A 14,806-nucleotide genomic window follows, 5' to 3' on the forward strand; every position below is an offset into this window, starting at 1 on the left:
AGGGTTGTTTAGATCAGTGGCAGCAGCTTCATGCGTGCCAGCAGGTTTTCCCCCCGCTAAAATTCTCTTCAAATCCAACTGTGAGGTGCACTACAGGCGCTGCGGCTGTTTACTAAGCTAACTATGAAACACAACCAAGTGAGGGAGCAACAAAGCAGTAGTCAGACTGCATCAAGTCCGTGTCTCCGGTGCCAGCAACCAGCTGCATTAGCATACTGCCAGGGCCACGGGGCGCCTATGAAGGAAGTCCAAGCAGAGGGATCAGCTCAGTGTTTCTCAGGGTCACACTCACATTCTCACAATCATATTGTTCTTCCTCACATTATGGAGCTGCTGATGGCAGACAGGAGAGAAAAAAAGATCTAATCAAAATATCCTCTTGGATTGGACGTTTCTTCTCTTTATTTATTTCTGGGCGATGCAGAGTTTTACCGGAGACAGAGACTCTTAGTGCATATAGCATGCCTCGTTCCCCCTGGGCTGGTGTAGCACTGCAGTCCATGTGGAGAGCAGCCAGCCTTGAAGAAGTGGAGAAGCCAACTGTCCTCCCAGAGCTAAAACCTGAGCAGCCACTCAAAGCAATTTTCTGGTTGTTTAATCCTTCGTTTGTGTCGCCTGGGCTCTGACTGCTTTTGTTCTTGTGTGTGTAGCTCAGTCTAGGATAGAAAAGGTGCTGATGGACCCCAAAGGTCCATATTGTAAAGACTTGCTGCATCAGTTTACGTTGCCTAAGTATTTCTACCTTATACTTCTTTGGATATTCTGACATTACGACAACAAACGTTATATATTTAATTGAGATTTTTATACAACAGACCAGCAAGAAACAATTCATGACTATGACTTACAGAATGGTGTTGTGTATTCTAAAACACGTGGTTTATATGTGCATTCAAGCCCTTTACTAGGTTACTCCCAATTAAAGGATCATTTTGAAGCCACCTAACTTGTAAATAGAGTTCATTTGTGTGTAGTTTGGTTTCTGTTTTACCATGGTCATTTCACTCCTGGCCTATTGCGCTCGATTCAAATTTGACTTTACAGACAGTCTGGGCTTTCTCCCATTGACTTGGATTTTCTCTGGTAGAATTTCTACTGGGCCAATCAGCAAACAGAAAGAGAAGTCATAAATGATTACGTTGATTTTCTGAGCTGTTTTCCAATTGTAGCCTCTCTGTAGCTTAAGCATTGTCAGCGTGTTCACCACGTTTTGAAACATTGAATTAGCATTAATAGCTGCCTCGTTCGGATCAGCACTTCTTGTTTCCCAGTGGAGGATGGTTGTTTACAGGGCAGGCAATTTCCATTAAGCATCAAAGTATCAAACTGGCACATTACATACAGCACAGCCAAACATTAGTGATAGGGTAAAATTTAAAACCTCACCAGTCTCCATGACTCCAGGAAGCAATCGTTTCTCAATAGCAGAGAGCCCAGACCATCTGGTTGAAGCAAATGTAGAACAGGGCTACTATAGGCAACTTCTGTATTAATCCATCTGTTCTCTTTAGAGAACATTAGAGAACAAGCAGCATCATGACGCAGCAGTTAGAAAGTTTAGAGTCGGGTAAGTTTGTTAATTTTTATCCCTATTTGCCATTCCCGTAACAATGGCTACACTTCCTGGAGTCCACAATATTGCTAAATTTGGACAACCCTGGAAGAGGCTCACCTTTACACCATAAAGGTGATTCGCTAAGATCACTTTTTATGTGAGCCTTTTGCAGTACTAAAATTACAGGGCTGGTCTGGGTCTTTCCAGGGACTAACCCAAAACTAGATAGTCTGATCTAAATAGTCTAGGTTAGCTAGTCCAGCCTATCTTCCTATGATATACTGGACTGTCTATGACTGAAATGTGGTGTGAAAGCAGGAAAATCTGTGTGAAGAAAACAAAGCAACATTCTGTAGTGCTCCATCTTTAACTGATGGAATTGAGATTGCAGAATCAAAGGAAAGTGTCCCTGCAGAGGATTTCCATTAGGACACGTGTGTCAAATTCTAGTCCTCAAGGTTCAGTGCAACTTCTAGATGTCTCTTTTACAACACATCTGAGTCATAGCTGGACTTTGTAGAATTCCAGCTATGAGGAGGTTAATTCAATCTTTTGATTCAGGTGTGGGGACGTTGAAAGGTCGCAGGATGGTCCTCGAGGACTGGAGATTGACACCCTGCCTGGGGTTTTCTTAGGGCTGAGCTCGGGTTCTTAATTTAAGCTTTTGAAACACATTCAGTGCTTCAAACACAAACATAGTTGTTGTGTGCTGTCCTCTGTGTGGTATTTTGTTAATCAGACTCATCTGATCAATGTATTTCTCAGACTAGATGAACTCAGGAGGACTAAAAACAAAGGCCTGAGACACTTTTCAGATTTTTCTTCTTTTTCTTTTTAAGTTTTGAAACCGTGTTTACCATGACAATTATTCACTATCATGTGTTTTTCTGTCACATTAATTACTCGGTATAACATATTGCAGTTTGTGAATCTAACGTGTCAAAATGTGAAGACACTGCCCACTTCTTCTTGCCTACATATTCATGGAGCGGGGGAAGATGGAGGGACAAGGGGGTTGGGTAGAGAGGAGGCTGAAGTTGTGAGGTCCTTCAAGCTGCATTAATCACATGTGAGACCAGGATGAAGTGGTGGTGATATACAGTATATACCGTATATATATATATATATATATATATATATATATATTTATATATATATATATATATATATATATATATATATATTAAGCAAATCTGACAACATGGTGTCATGAGATGCTGAGTAGAAAATCAAATCCGATCTCCCATTCTCCACCTCAGGCTTAGAATGAACAATGCCCAGTATACACAGCCCACCTCCTGTCTGCTTAGGAGGACATTTTTAAGCTGACTACTGGCAGCAGCTGTTAACCTTTAGAGCTGCCAAGGCACACAGCAGTTTTATTGGAGGAAGAAAACGATCAGAGTCAGCGTCTCTGCAAGGTGGCTAAAGAGCGCAATTATGGAAACCAGGCTTTCTCCAGAAAAAAATGAGGAGGAAACGGGTCTGCATGCTCAGTTCCTCTCCATGCTGTGGTCGGACTTCTGACAAACCATTGGTTATGTCGATGTCCAACTTTTCAATTATGAATCACACTATAGAGACAAGCATCCCCCTAGCTGCTTTAGGTGTTAAGCTCTTTGCAAAGCTGAATTTGACATTTCTAAAAAAGAACAAGCAGATTGAAAAAACACAATGTAGCATATCACCTGCTTAAACGGGCAGTATTATGTAAATGTTTTTAAATGTACATTATGTTATAATGTTATTCTCTCACCTGGAGTGTTGCTTTTATTCTTTCACGCATGTTTGAGAAATCTTTTAGTCTCCCATGGCAACCATTCAACTGCGTAAAGCACCTGGGTGGACTTACAGCTCTCCCTTCAAGGACACAGCTCCTCCTCAGAGCTGCAGGTTCCAAGCTTCAGAGCTGCGGCTCCCCCAATCAGCTCCTTCAGACTAGCCAGCAGCAATTAGCAAACACCTGGTGGAACTGTTTGTCTTCTGAGCTCATTATATGAGCTACTTCTCAGTGCAATGCTTGTAAAAATGTTGTTAAAGGGTTGAAAGAGGAGCCATGTTGTGATGACTTCCTGAAGGCGGAGTTTCAGAAAGAGCAGGAGTTTTTAAAGAGACAAAAACCCAATTTCAAAGCTTTAAATTGCAAGGTCAAATTTCTTTTGTGTCATATTCGGTCTATAGAGCATTTTTATAACAATAGAAGTTAACATAGTTACTTCATTGTGCTAAGCAAAATGGCACTATATGGCTGGAAAACACATAATACTGCCCCTTTAAGCCTCATCCCATCCATGCATGAAGTACAGTAAAGATGTCGATGTCTCCTATAAAGCTATAATGACCATCATATTTGGCTCACAGGCTAATAGAGGAACCCAGAAGCCTTGTGAAACGGTCCAGGAATGCTCAGCAGCTGGTGTGCGGCATTAACAAGCGCTTGTTGCCTTTACAGGAAGCCCACAGATGGTTTAACCACACACTGACTTTAATCTGCCAGTTTAGGCTGTGGTTTGGACCTGGGAGAGCAGAAGAGGCTTGTTGCCTTGCAGGTGTTGCCGCAGCTATTTCTGTCACAGCAACCATTCTGGACCTAGTCAGAAAAAAAAAGCTTTGCATAGAGCCTCCAGGTAACATGCCACGACTGAGGTAATTGCTGCTCTCGGTCCTTGAAGGAATTGATAAGAGAAAATCAGACTTTATCCACTAAATGTGTGTCTTCTGCACTGGGAGCAGGGGGGTCTCATGGGTCGGAGGCAGGAATGGGATCAGAGGTGTCCCTTTGTCAGGGGGGACAGGTGGAGGTTAATTGTTTTTAGTGGAATATGTCTCACTCCAGCTGTTCTCCCTGCTGAGGAATGTACATTTGTGATTGAGGTCAGTGTTGCAAAAGTGAATGATAAAAACAAGCTAGAAAAGAAAACATGTAACATAGTTTGTGTAAAATGTGTTTCACCATGCAGGGTGTCTACTTAAAGAACAAGTTTAAGTTACTTATCAGACACAAAGGTTCAGAGTGTTACATACATAACTATATGAATCCATAATGATATTTGGGATTAACGTCCCTAGGTAATTTGGACAAATTGATTTACTAAATATATAAAAATGAGAAAATAAATCTTACATGTTTTCTTTACTTGTGGGAAGCAGTAGATTTAATGAAATTACTTGATTTTCTTCTATGGACCTTGGCTCCAAGCATAATTCAAAAAGTTTCAATATGATTAAGTTTGGGAAACTCCAGAGGCTTCAAACGATTCTGATTTATGTCCTCCTAAAGGAGTTTTTTTTATTCTAATTACTTGTTATGTAAAAACAACAAGAATAAAATGTTTAATCTCTTCACAAAGAGTGATATAATCTTTACAGTCCTCTTTTCAGTTTGTTATACTAATTCTGACAGCATACCCCATCATGTGATTATCCAATATCCAGTTTCTTGTATTTTTTTTTTTTAGAAAAAACAACTAAAAACATATTCTCTTAAAGCAGTTTTGACGTGTTGGGGTCATTGTCCCGTTGGATGATGCTTGACAGTTATTTCATCTTTATTTCCTCTCGCAGTCGACACCTTCTCAGTTCATGTTGATGCCAAACTGCAGTGTGGATAGGACCACTGGAGTTACAACATCATCCTGTTAACGACAGGCTGGAGTTTTTATGGTTCCATCTGGCCCCTGGTCCACCATGTGGTCCATCGTGTTTAATGACAATAACGTTTTGGGTAGAACTTTGACACAGTTTGGACTATCAGCCAGATGATGTTCCCGAACACTTCAGAAGTGGTTTGGGGATATGAGAAGAGGCTAAAAGTCTACCTGAGGAATGTTTTAAATTTGGGGGTCAAGAAAATCACCAACCAATTAAACATGTGCTGGTGAGTTAGTCTTAAAACACATTGAAGTTGTATGTGTAAAGGGGCTATTTTGAGCTTTGCATTACAATGTTATTCCCTCATATATACTGTATATATATAAAAAAAACATACCTGGAGTGATGTTTTGATTCTTTGAGATTTTTTAAAATCTCCATGGCAACCATTCAGCTGTGCAAAACACCTAGGTGGACCTAGCTCTGCCTTCAAAGCACAGCTCCTCCTTTGAACTGCAGCTTTCAAGCTTCCACCTCACAGACCAGCTCCCCCGTTCAGCTCCGTCAGACTAGCCAGCAGCAATTAGCAAACACCTGGTGGAACTGCTACTATCAGTAGCACGTTGGTAAAAATATTGTTAAAGGGTTAATAGAGGAGCCATGTTGTGATGATGTCCTGCTACAAGTTTCAGAAAGAGAAGGAGCTTCTTACAGAGACAGGGGCCCAATTTTAAGGCATTAAATTACAAATTCAAATTTCTTTAAAGACATATTTGATATGTATATAGTATTTTTATAACAACTGAAGGTAAAATATTTACTTGGTTGTGCTATATAATGGTGTTATATGCCAGGAAAAAACATAATGCTGCCCCTTGAATGGTCATTCTACCATAAAATTGAATGGTTCAAATACATCGTTAAAACCAAAAATTAAAGGTAATCATTGCCCTGAGTGCAAAGAAAAGTTTGACAAGTGTTGCTGCTGCAATGTTATCTGCTTGCTAAAAGTAATGTCTCCATGTGTTTGTACTGTTTTTCTACAGATCTAAAAGCAGAGCACAACCCTTTTACACTCAGCTGCTACCTTCTCTGAGGCTGCAGTCTACGGGTGTCACCATGGGAACGAATGGTTTCCTCTTGAGCTGCCTCACCACAGCCGTACTAATCCAACTCTCCACCGCCGGCCTGGTCATCCGCCACCGGAGGGAGACCCTGATGCCCAAGAAAACCCAAGAGAACCTGACTCTCCCCCATCCCGATCAGCCTGTCGTGTTCAACCACGTCTACAACATCAACGTCCCCTCCACCTCGCTCTGCACTGTGGACCTCGACTCGTCTGGAGGGGGCGGTGTCAAGCACAAGAGCGCCTCGATGGACATGCAGAGCACCGAACACATGGAGCACACGGTCGATGGCGACAACCAGATTGTTTTCACTCACCGTATCAACATCCCCAAACAAGCCTGTGGCTGTGACAACCAGCTGCCGGACATCAAAGACATCCTGAACAGACTGGAGATGTTGGAGTCTGAGCTGTCTAGTCTGAGGGAGCAGTGCACCAGTGGAGCCGGCTGTTGTGGAGCTCAGGCTACAGGTACGTCTGCAGCTTTCTACAATAATACACAAACCAAGATCAAAGATTGCCATTAAGATTTTAAGTGATAGAGCAACAACGCCACCCACTCCACCCGACTGGCCGCGAACATGACCCCTGCCTATCCCTCTCCACTGTCCATTACTTATGATGAAACCCCTACAACTGAAGAAATAACAGGACAATAAAGCATCAACAATCAGAATAATCTAAAGAAAAGAATCTGCCAAATATTTCTTCAGTTCAATCTGGACCAACAAATGGTTGAGTTTATTAGATAATCTGTGAATAAGGGAACATTCCTCTGATACTTTCTGACAGCTCAGGTACGTTTGTGTCTCAGTCTTTGCTTTGTGTTGACAAGGCAAGTTTCTCTCTGTAGCGCATGTCAGCGACAAAACAATTCAAGGTTCTTCACAAGATGAAAACATAAAACAACAAACAAGCAAGAAACATTACATCATCCAACAATGTTCCACTTTTCCATAACAGTATACAACACAACTCAGTAGCTTCACTAGTGGGTTGTGCAGGTGACACATGATTTATTGTAGGTGGGCTGTGTATACTGTATTTTGTGCATTGCAAAAAATGCTTTGCATGCTGGAGCTGTCTGACCAGCTTTTATGGATCCCACCACTTTGTGTTGGTATCATTGCAGAGTATGGAGATTGCTTCAAACATGTTGCCTTACAGTCATACCACAGAGTTCAATCTCTGTCTAATCAGACCAGAGAATGTTTCTGTTGGTCTGAGATCATTCTGGTGCCATTGGTAAACTCCAGACTCACTGCCATGAGCCTTTTAGTAAGGAGTGGCCTTCATCTGGTCGCCCTACAGTCCAGGCTGATTGGTGAATTGCTGCAGAGATGGTTTTCCTTCTGGAAGGTTCTCCTCTCTCCACAGTCAGAGAGAGGAATCCTGTTAGAGCTGCAGAGGAACCCTGCAGCTCTAACAGAGTGACCATCAGGTTCTTGGTCTCTTCTCCCCCGATTGCTCAGTTCCGACGGCCGGTCAGCTCCAGAAAGAGTCCTGCTGGTTCCAAAACTTCTTCCATTGACCAATGATGGAGGCCGTAATGTTTGTATTGTAATGTTTCTGGATCCTTCATCAGATTTATGCCTCAAGACTGTCCTGTCTCTGAGGTCTAGAGACAGTTTCTCTGATTTAGTGCTTGGTGTTTGACCTCTGACCTGTACATGGTGTATACACCATGTACAGGTGTATACACCTGTCCATACACCTGTACATGGACAGGTGTATGTCATTCCAAATCAAGTCCAATCAACTGAATTTACCACAGACGGACTCCAGTTGAGCTGTCGAAACATCTGAAGGCTGATTAGTGATGACGCCTCAATGTTGAGCTTTGTCAACAAACACTGTGAATACTAATGAAAATGTAATTGTTTTTATTTTTAGTAAATTTTCTAAGCAATTCCATATTTTCATGAAGCGGTATTTGTGTGTAGATTTTTGAGGAAAGTGATTAATTTAATAAAATCTTGTACAAGACTGCTACATAACATGTGGAAAATGTGAAGTGTTGTGATACTTTGATAGTACTGGTGCACTGTAGTATGCACTACTTTTTGTTGGTCACATAATAAAAATGTATGCATGTCTTTGTGAGGCACTGTAGGTGGACAGCAATAAAATGTATTTTACGCCCTAAAACGCTTCCCTAACCTAACCAATGAGGGTCCAGTAGGAAAGAAAATGACGTAAAAGGAAGGGATACAAAAACAGCAGCTGTAAGTCCAAACTAGAGTCCCATTTTTACAGGTTATGTATCTTCTCCTAAGGGAGTCATCTGAATTTGTATCCTGACGTTAATGTGGATATCTGTAGAATTTGCTGTTGGCTTTATATAGGTGCAGCCAACAGTTAGCAGAGAAGGGCAGCTGGCAGGAAGCATCTGTAGAGGACAGATTGCATTAAAATTGATGGGAAATGTCAGCATGAGACGAAATGGAAATTACAATGTTTTCTAAGTTTGTAGTTTGTATTCTTTGTGCATAATCGAGCTTTGATTTTTAGTAAGTATGCAAAAAGCAATTTTAAAAAACTAGGAAATGTAAATTAATTTGTGTTTGTGATTATGCATTTCTAGTTGCTAAGCTATGCACCACTGGTTAATGTTTTTTGGAAAATTACCTACTGCCAACAAATCAACCAGCAATATTGCAAATATTATATTGATCATCAATGTAAAGTATTTGGTCTGTTACTGTCAGTAAAAAAGAACAAAACATCCATGACATTTACAGCCAGTGTGTGTAACTTGGGAAAACAGAAGGTTTTTCATTTAAGCAAGAATTCATCAGATTTGAATCGGGCTTTTGTTTCAAGACTCTTGTTCCTTGGCCTGTTCTTTGATTATAGTCTTCCCAGGGCAGGTTTCAGCAAAGGCTACTGGCAAACTCACCACAGCAGGCTGTCATGTTTGGGCAACTGACGTACTTGAAATAAACGTCCTTTTTACTCGTCTTGTTTTCCATTAGGAGAGGTGTCCACAAAGCCATTCTGTAACGGACGTGGAAACTGGAGCACGGAGACCTGCAGCTGCTCCTGCGAACCAGGATGGAAGGGCCCCAACTGCACGGAGCCAGAGTGCCCCAATGACTGCCAGGACCAGGGTCGCTGTGTGGATGGGAGATGTGAATGCTTTGAGGGTTTCGGCGGGGATGACTGTGGTGTTGAGCTCTGCCTGCTGGACTGTGGCGACTACGGTCACTGTGTTGAAGGGTCCTGTCTTTGTGAAGAAGGCTTCATTGGCGAAGACTGTTCTCAGACTAACTGCCTTAACAACTGCCTGGGTCGTGGACGCTGTGTCGATGACGAGTGCATTTGTGATGAGCCATGGACGGGCTTTGACTGCTCTGAGCTCATCTGTCCTAACGACTGCTTCGACCGAGGACGCTGCATCAACGGAACCTGCGAATGTGAAGAGGGATTCACTGGAGATGACTGTGGAGAGCTCAGCTGTCGTGAAAACTGCAGCAAACATGGCGTGTGTGTGAACGGCCAATGTAAGTGTCAGATAAACTACGGTGGAGAGGACTGCTCAAAGCTTCTCTGTCCCCAAAACTGCAATGAGAGAGGCCATTGCTTTAATGGGAAGTGCATATGTGATCCTGGCTTTGAAGGTGACGATTGCTCAGTTCTCTCATGCCTTGACAACTGCAGCAACAGGGGTCAGTGCATTAACGGAGAATGCGTTTGCGACATAGGATATGAAGGGGAAGACTGCAGTGAGCTCTCCTGCCCCAACAACTGCCAAGAACAGGGCCGCTGTGTTGATGGGCAATGCATATGTAAGAAAGGCTTTGCAGGTGAAGACTGCAGTATCAAGACATGTCCCAAAGAATGCCATGGAAGAGGGGATTGCGTAGACGGAAAGTGTGTGTGTTTTGTGGGTTTTACAGGAAAAGACTGCAGCGAACTGACCTGCCCGAATGACTGCTTGGACCGCGGTCATTGTGTGGACGGCCAGTGTGTTTGCCACCAGGGTTTCACTGGTGAGGACTGCAGTGAGAAGACATGCCCCAAGAACTGCCACAACAGAGGCCGCTGTGTAGACGGTCAGTGTGTTTGCCACCAGGGTTTCACAGGCGAAGACTGTCATGAAAAGACATGCCCTGAGAACTGCCACGACAGGGGGCGCTGTGTGGACGGCCAGTGCGTTTGTCAGGAAGGGTTCACAGGCGAAGACTGCAGTGGGAAGTTGTGCCCGAAGAACTGCCACGACAGAGGCAGCTGTGTAGATGGCCAGTGCGTTTGTCAGGAAGGTTTCACAGGTGAAGACTGCAGTGAGAAGACGTGCCCGAAGAACTGCCACGACAGAGGCAGCTGTGTAGACGGCCAGTGTGTTTGTCACCAGGGTTTTGCTGGCGAAGACTGCAGTGAGAAGACTTGCCCTAAGAACTGCCTAGAGAGAGGTCACTGCAGAGACGGTGTCTGTGTATGTTTTGAAGGTTTCACAGGGCTGGACTGCTCTGCGCTGAGCTGTCCAGAAGACTGCCACCACCAGGGGCGCTGTGAAAATGGAGTATGCATCTGTGACGAAGGCTTCATGGGAGAGGACTGCTCTGAAGGTAAGCTAGACCATGGATGTGTAGCTTTCCAAAATATTTGCATTTTTGTAACTCTTACAATCAGTTCTCAAACATGGAGTTCTTAAAAGCTCTTAAAGTAACAGTATCATTATTTTTTCAGTAACAGGAAAAGACTATGGCAGAAGGATAGAAAAGAGTTTTTTGCACTTTACATATACAGTAGCTAACACATATAAAAATGTGAAATTTTTACTTGTATTTTGTTGTAGGTTAGTAATCCTCATCCTTAAAATCAGATCACTAGAGTAGAAATTTAGCATTGAAAAATTTCCTGGGAGAAAGCTAGAACTAATTTTGTGAAACAAGAGTAGCAAAAATGTTGACATTGTTTTGTGGGTAGAACATGAGAACCATGTGCAGTGGCTAGTCCTCCACACAGGACCATGTCCTCCACACAGGACCATGTCCTCCACACAGGTATCTTGGGTTTGATTCCTGGTCTTTGGTCTTCCCCCCACTCTCTGCATCCTGTTTCCTGTCAATTTGCCACTCATACCAAAAAATCTTTCATAAAATGTAACAGTGGAGTCATATGAATTTAAAATAGTCTACAGTTTGTACTTTCTACCTTTAACTGAAATAGATTTTAACAATGACATTTGTTTACAACCATTTGTGGCGAAAAAGGGAAAAATTATTTGAGTCAAAATAATATATTATGGAATTTTGTTGTTTTGTTGTAAGTTTTTGTATCTCTAGTGGCCTTTATTTATTCATAGCTAGACCCAAAGAAGAGGACAGAGAGCATGGGAAGAACTGCACTAAATATTGAATTGAACCCCGTTTAACAACTAACCCCGAATAAAAGCTAAAGCCCACTGGAAAAGTTTGAAAAATGACAGCAAAATACGTCTACTGAGCAATTCGTCAGTTGATAGTTTTGCAGTGAGAAGAGTTAGCTCTGAACATCTTGTGAATTTAGGGCCTGTTTTGGACTCCACAGAGGAAAGTCACAAAAAAAACAGGGTAACTTGAAGTTCTGAAACCTTTTCTTTTCTACTAGGATGGAGATCCTCATGCAAGTAGTCCAAATACAGCGAGTACTATGCGTACAAGGAAAGTTCTTGAGAATCATCCTCAGCATTTTCTTTTGTTCAACAAATTCCACTGATAAACAAATGTTCAGATCAGACGGGCAAAAGAGTCTTTGCTATTATATTTGCGTTGTAAAAGATATATATAATAATATAATGTAGCATAACATATAGTAGTAATAGGTTCCTTGCAGTTAAATCAAGAAAATGATTCACACACCCTTATCTTCTTTAAATAATGGCTAAATTCATTTGTTGCCAAAAATGATTTTGGGAAAAAAATATTTAGGCATAATAATAATAATAATAATAATAATAATAATAATAATAATAATAATAATAATAATAATAATAATAATCTCTTTTGGCAAAAAAAAATTACTTAGGTTTCTTTTTGTAATGTGACAAAATATAGCTGTGATTCACAAAGAACTGTGTTTGTAGAAAAAAACAAGTTTTAGAAGGAAAAACGTTACTTTGCTTATAGAAACATACCAAACTGCAAATCAACTGGATATTTTTGGTGCATTTGCTGTTTGATCTGTCTGTCAAATGAAACCACTAACTGGTCTATGTGGTTTCTAGCAGAGTGCACACAGTTTTCTTTTGTTTTGTGCAGTGCCATTTTACAACCACTGTCATCTCAGTCCACTCCACACTGTTTGGATTAAATCCAATTTAATATAGTCGCTTGACTTACATTGGCAAATCAGAGCAGAAACGTTTTCATTCGACTGCACAAGTTAATCTGTCCAGGATCCAACATAAAGCATTCAGGTAAAATCTTTCTCAGTAATGAAGCTGTCAGCTCAGGACTTCGGAGTTGATTTTCTCATATGACCAGCTATGCAGTAAATGTATGATTTGGTTTACATTGGCTTTGATTGACCAGTAATGGCTTTGCAGGATCATGTGGTGGAATGATAAAATGTGGTTCTGGAAAACAGCTTGGGATGAGGGATCTGGAATGAGGGCGGAGGGAACAGTCTGCAGGTTTTTACCAGTCAACAGAGTGTCCACAATTCAGATACAGTTATAAAAACTTGAAATGTCCAGAATCCTCCACAATTATTGGCACCCCTGGTAAAGACATGTAAAAAGCCTTAAAATAGAACAAGATCATGAACTGACAATGAGAATGAAATGAATAAACCATTTATTTCTAGTCTTTCTGCTTTCCTGGGTTAAAAATGTGACCCAGATATTCATTTCTCTCGTTACTCTTCAAAGTAGGAAGGACAGCAGAGTTCGTTCAGAAAAGAGGGATGTGTTTTCTGAATAACTCCCCCCTGCCCTCCACACACACAAACACTCTTCATCACCGATCTTCCTGAGAAGATCGGTGATGAAGAGAAAGTACCCTGCTTAAGTTCTAGAGACTTACATATTTTGGGTAGATCACTGTTTAGTGTTGAAGCACATGATGGAATGTGTTTGTTTGCCTACATGATTTATTCATGAGCACCTGAGTACTGAAAGAGGATGTTCTTTTTACCATGTAGCACAAATGTGAGCTGGGTTGTTGGCTGTTGTGGTTCTGGGTTCATTTCATTATTTCTGTTTGTTCTCCAGATTTGCTTTGACTTCCTCTAACATCTTTCACAAAAATCTGCCTTGCTTTGGGTTGGTGTTTGTGGTAGACGTACGTAGATTGACTGTGTCTCCTTCAGGCTAGATCCAGGATTTTGAACAATTCTGTGAACACTAATAGTCACTAAACGGTTTTATGTTCCTCTCTGACCTTTCACCTCTGAAGCCTTTGCAGAGCTGAGAGAAGCTGCTGATCACTGCTGGACAAAGTACTCAACTCATACCAGTAGAAGTGTTACTACTCATGGTTCAATGTTACTCAACTACTAGTAAAAGTTGCTTGGTCAAAACTTTACTCAAGTTGAAGTACTTACTTTGAAAATACTTAGATATTCAGGAGTACAAGCATTTAAAATTACTCAAGTAGCCAAAAGGACAAATCAAACTTTTGAATATCAGCACGTTGCTGTGTGTCTGAGTGTTTTCACAGAACCATGTAACTTGCTGAAAGCACCTGATGATGTATTGGCATGTAGTACCACTCTGCTTCAAAACGTCTACTCCGCCTGTAAAAACTTCACCATAAAAATGCAATAAAAAAAATGATAACTATTGTCATCATTTTTTTTCTTAATTTAAAATGTTCTCTTCCCCCCAAAAAGAAAAAAAAACAAAAAACAGACCTTTTTTTCCCCCCACAAACAGCAACAATGTTAACTGTAAGTAATGATGTTCTAAACATAGAAGTTGACAAACATCAAACATAAAGCTCTAACTGTCTCCGTTACTGACTTCTGGTTGAATGATAGTGGGAGGATGACGTAATTCAAACAGAGCGGTGACTGTGATTGGTTCCCCTTCTTGCGAGGAGCATAGTGTGTGGCCAATTGCATTTCAGTAAATAAAAACAGCAACAGCGAACTGCAAAACGACGCAAAAGGAAGGAGTAAGAGCAAGCTTTCTATAAACATAGTGACGACGGAAGTCATAAGTTCCACTCAAAAAAATAAATACGCAAGTAAAGATACTCAAAAAATGTACTTTAGTACAGAGCTTCCGTAGGTCTACTCCCTTACTGTCCGCCAATACTGATTCTCCATGTTTCTCCACAGTCTCGCCACCCAAGGACCTCACTGTTGTGGAGGTGACTCCTGAGACGGTGGACCTCTCCTGGGAGAATGAGATGCGAGTGACAGAGTACCTGATCACCTACGTTCCCACAGCCCCTGGCGGTCTGGAGCTCGACATGCGGGTGCCTGGGGACCAGAAGGAGGCCACCATTCAGGAGCTTGAGCCTGGTGTGGAGTACCTGATCAGTGTCTATGCTGTACTCAGCAACAAGAAGAGCGTTCCTGTCAGCGCTCGCGTGGCAACACGTAAG

The 14,806-nt window shown here is 41.7% G+C and overlaps 1 protein-coding gene across 3 annotated transcripts in view; it reads left to right on the forward strand.

The window, feature by feature from the left end:
* LOC102227520 (tenascin-like) overlaps positions 1 to 14,806 on the forward strand; it is a 66,423-nt gene that overhangs the window by 14,208 nt on the left and 37,409 nt on the right. For all 3 annotated transcript variants that reach the window (XM_023342040.1, XM_023342041.1, XM_005802143.3), the window contains exons 2-4: positions 6,193 to 6,743; positions 9,248 to 10,840; positions 14,538 to 14,801. In XM_023342040.1, the coding sequence (XP_023197808.1) occupies positions 6,266 to 6,743; positions 9,248 to 10,840; positions 14,538 to 14,801 (2,335 nt within the window). In that variant the 5' untranslated portion in view covers positions 6,193 to 6,265. The remainder of the gene's footprint in view (positions 1 to 6,192; positions 6,744 to 9,247; positions 10,841 to 14,537; positions 14,802 to 14,806) is intronic.

The sequence above is a fragment of the Xiphophorus maculatus genome, chromosome 11 (assembly GCF_002775205.1).
Source record: "Xiphophorus maculatus strain JP 163 A chromosome 11, X_maculatus-5.0-male, whole genome shotgun sequence".
Classification (NCBI taxonomy): domain Eukaryota; kingdom Metazoa; phylum Chordata; class Actinopteri; order Cyprinodontiformes; family Poeciliidae; genus Xiphophorus; species Xiphophorus maculatus.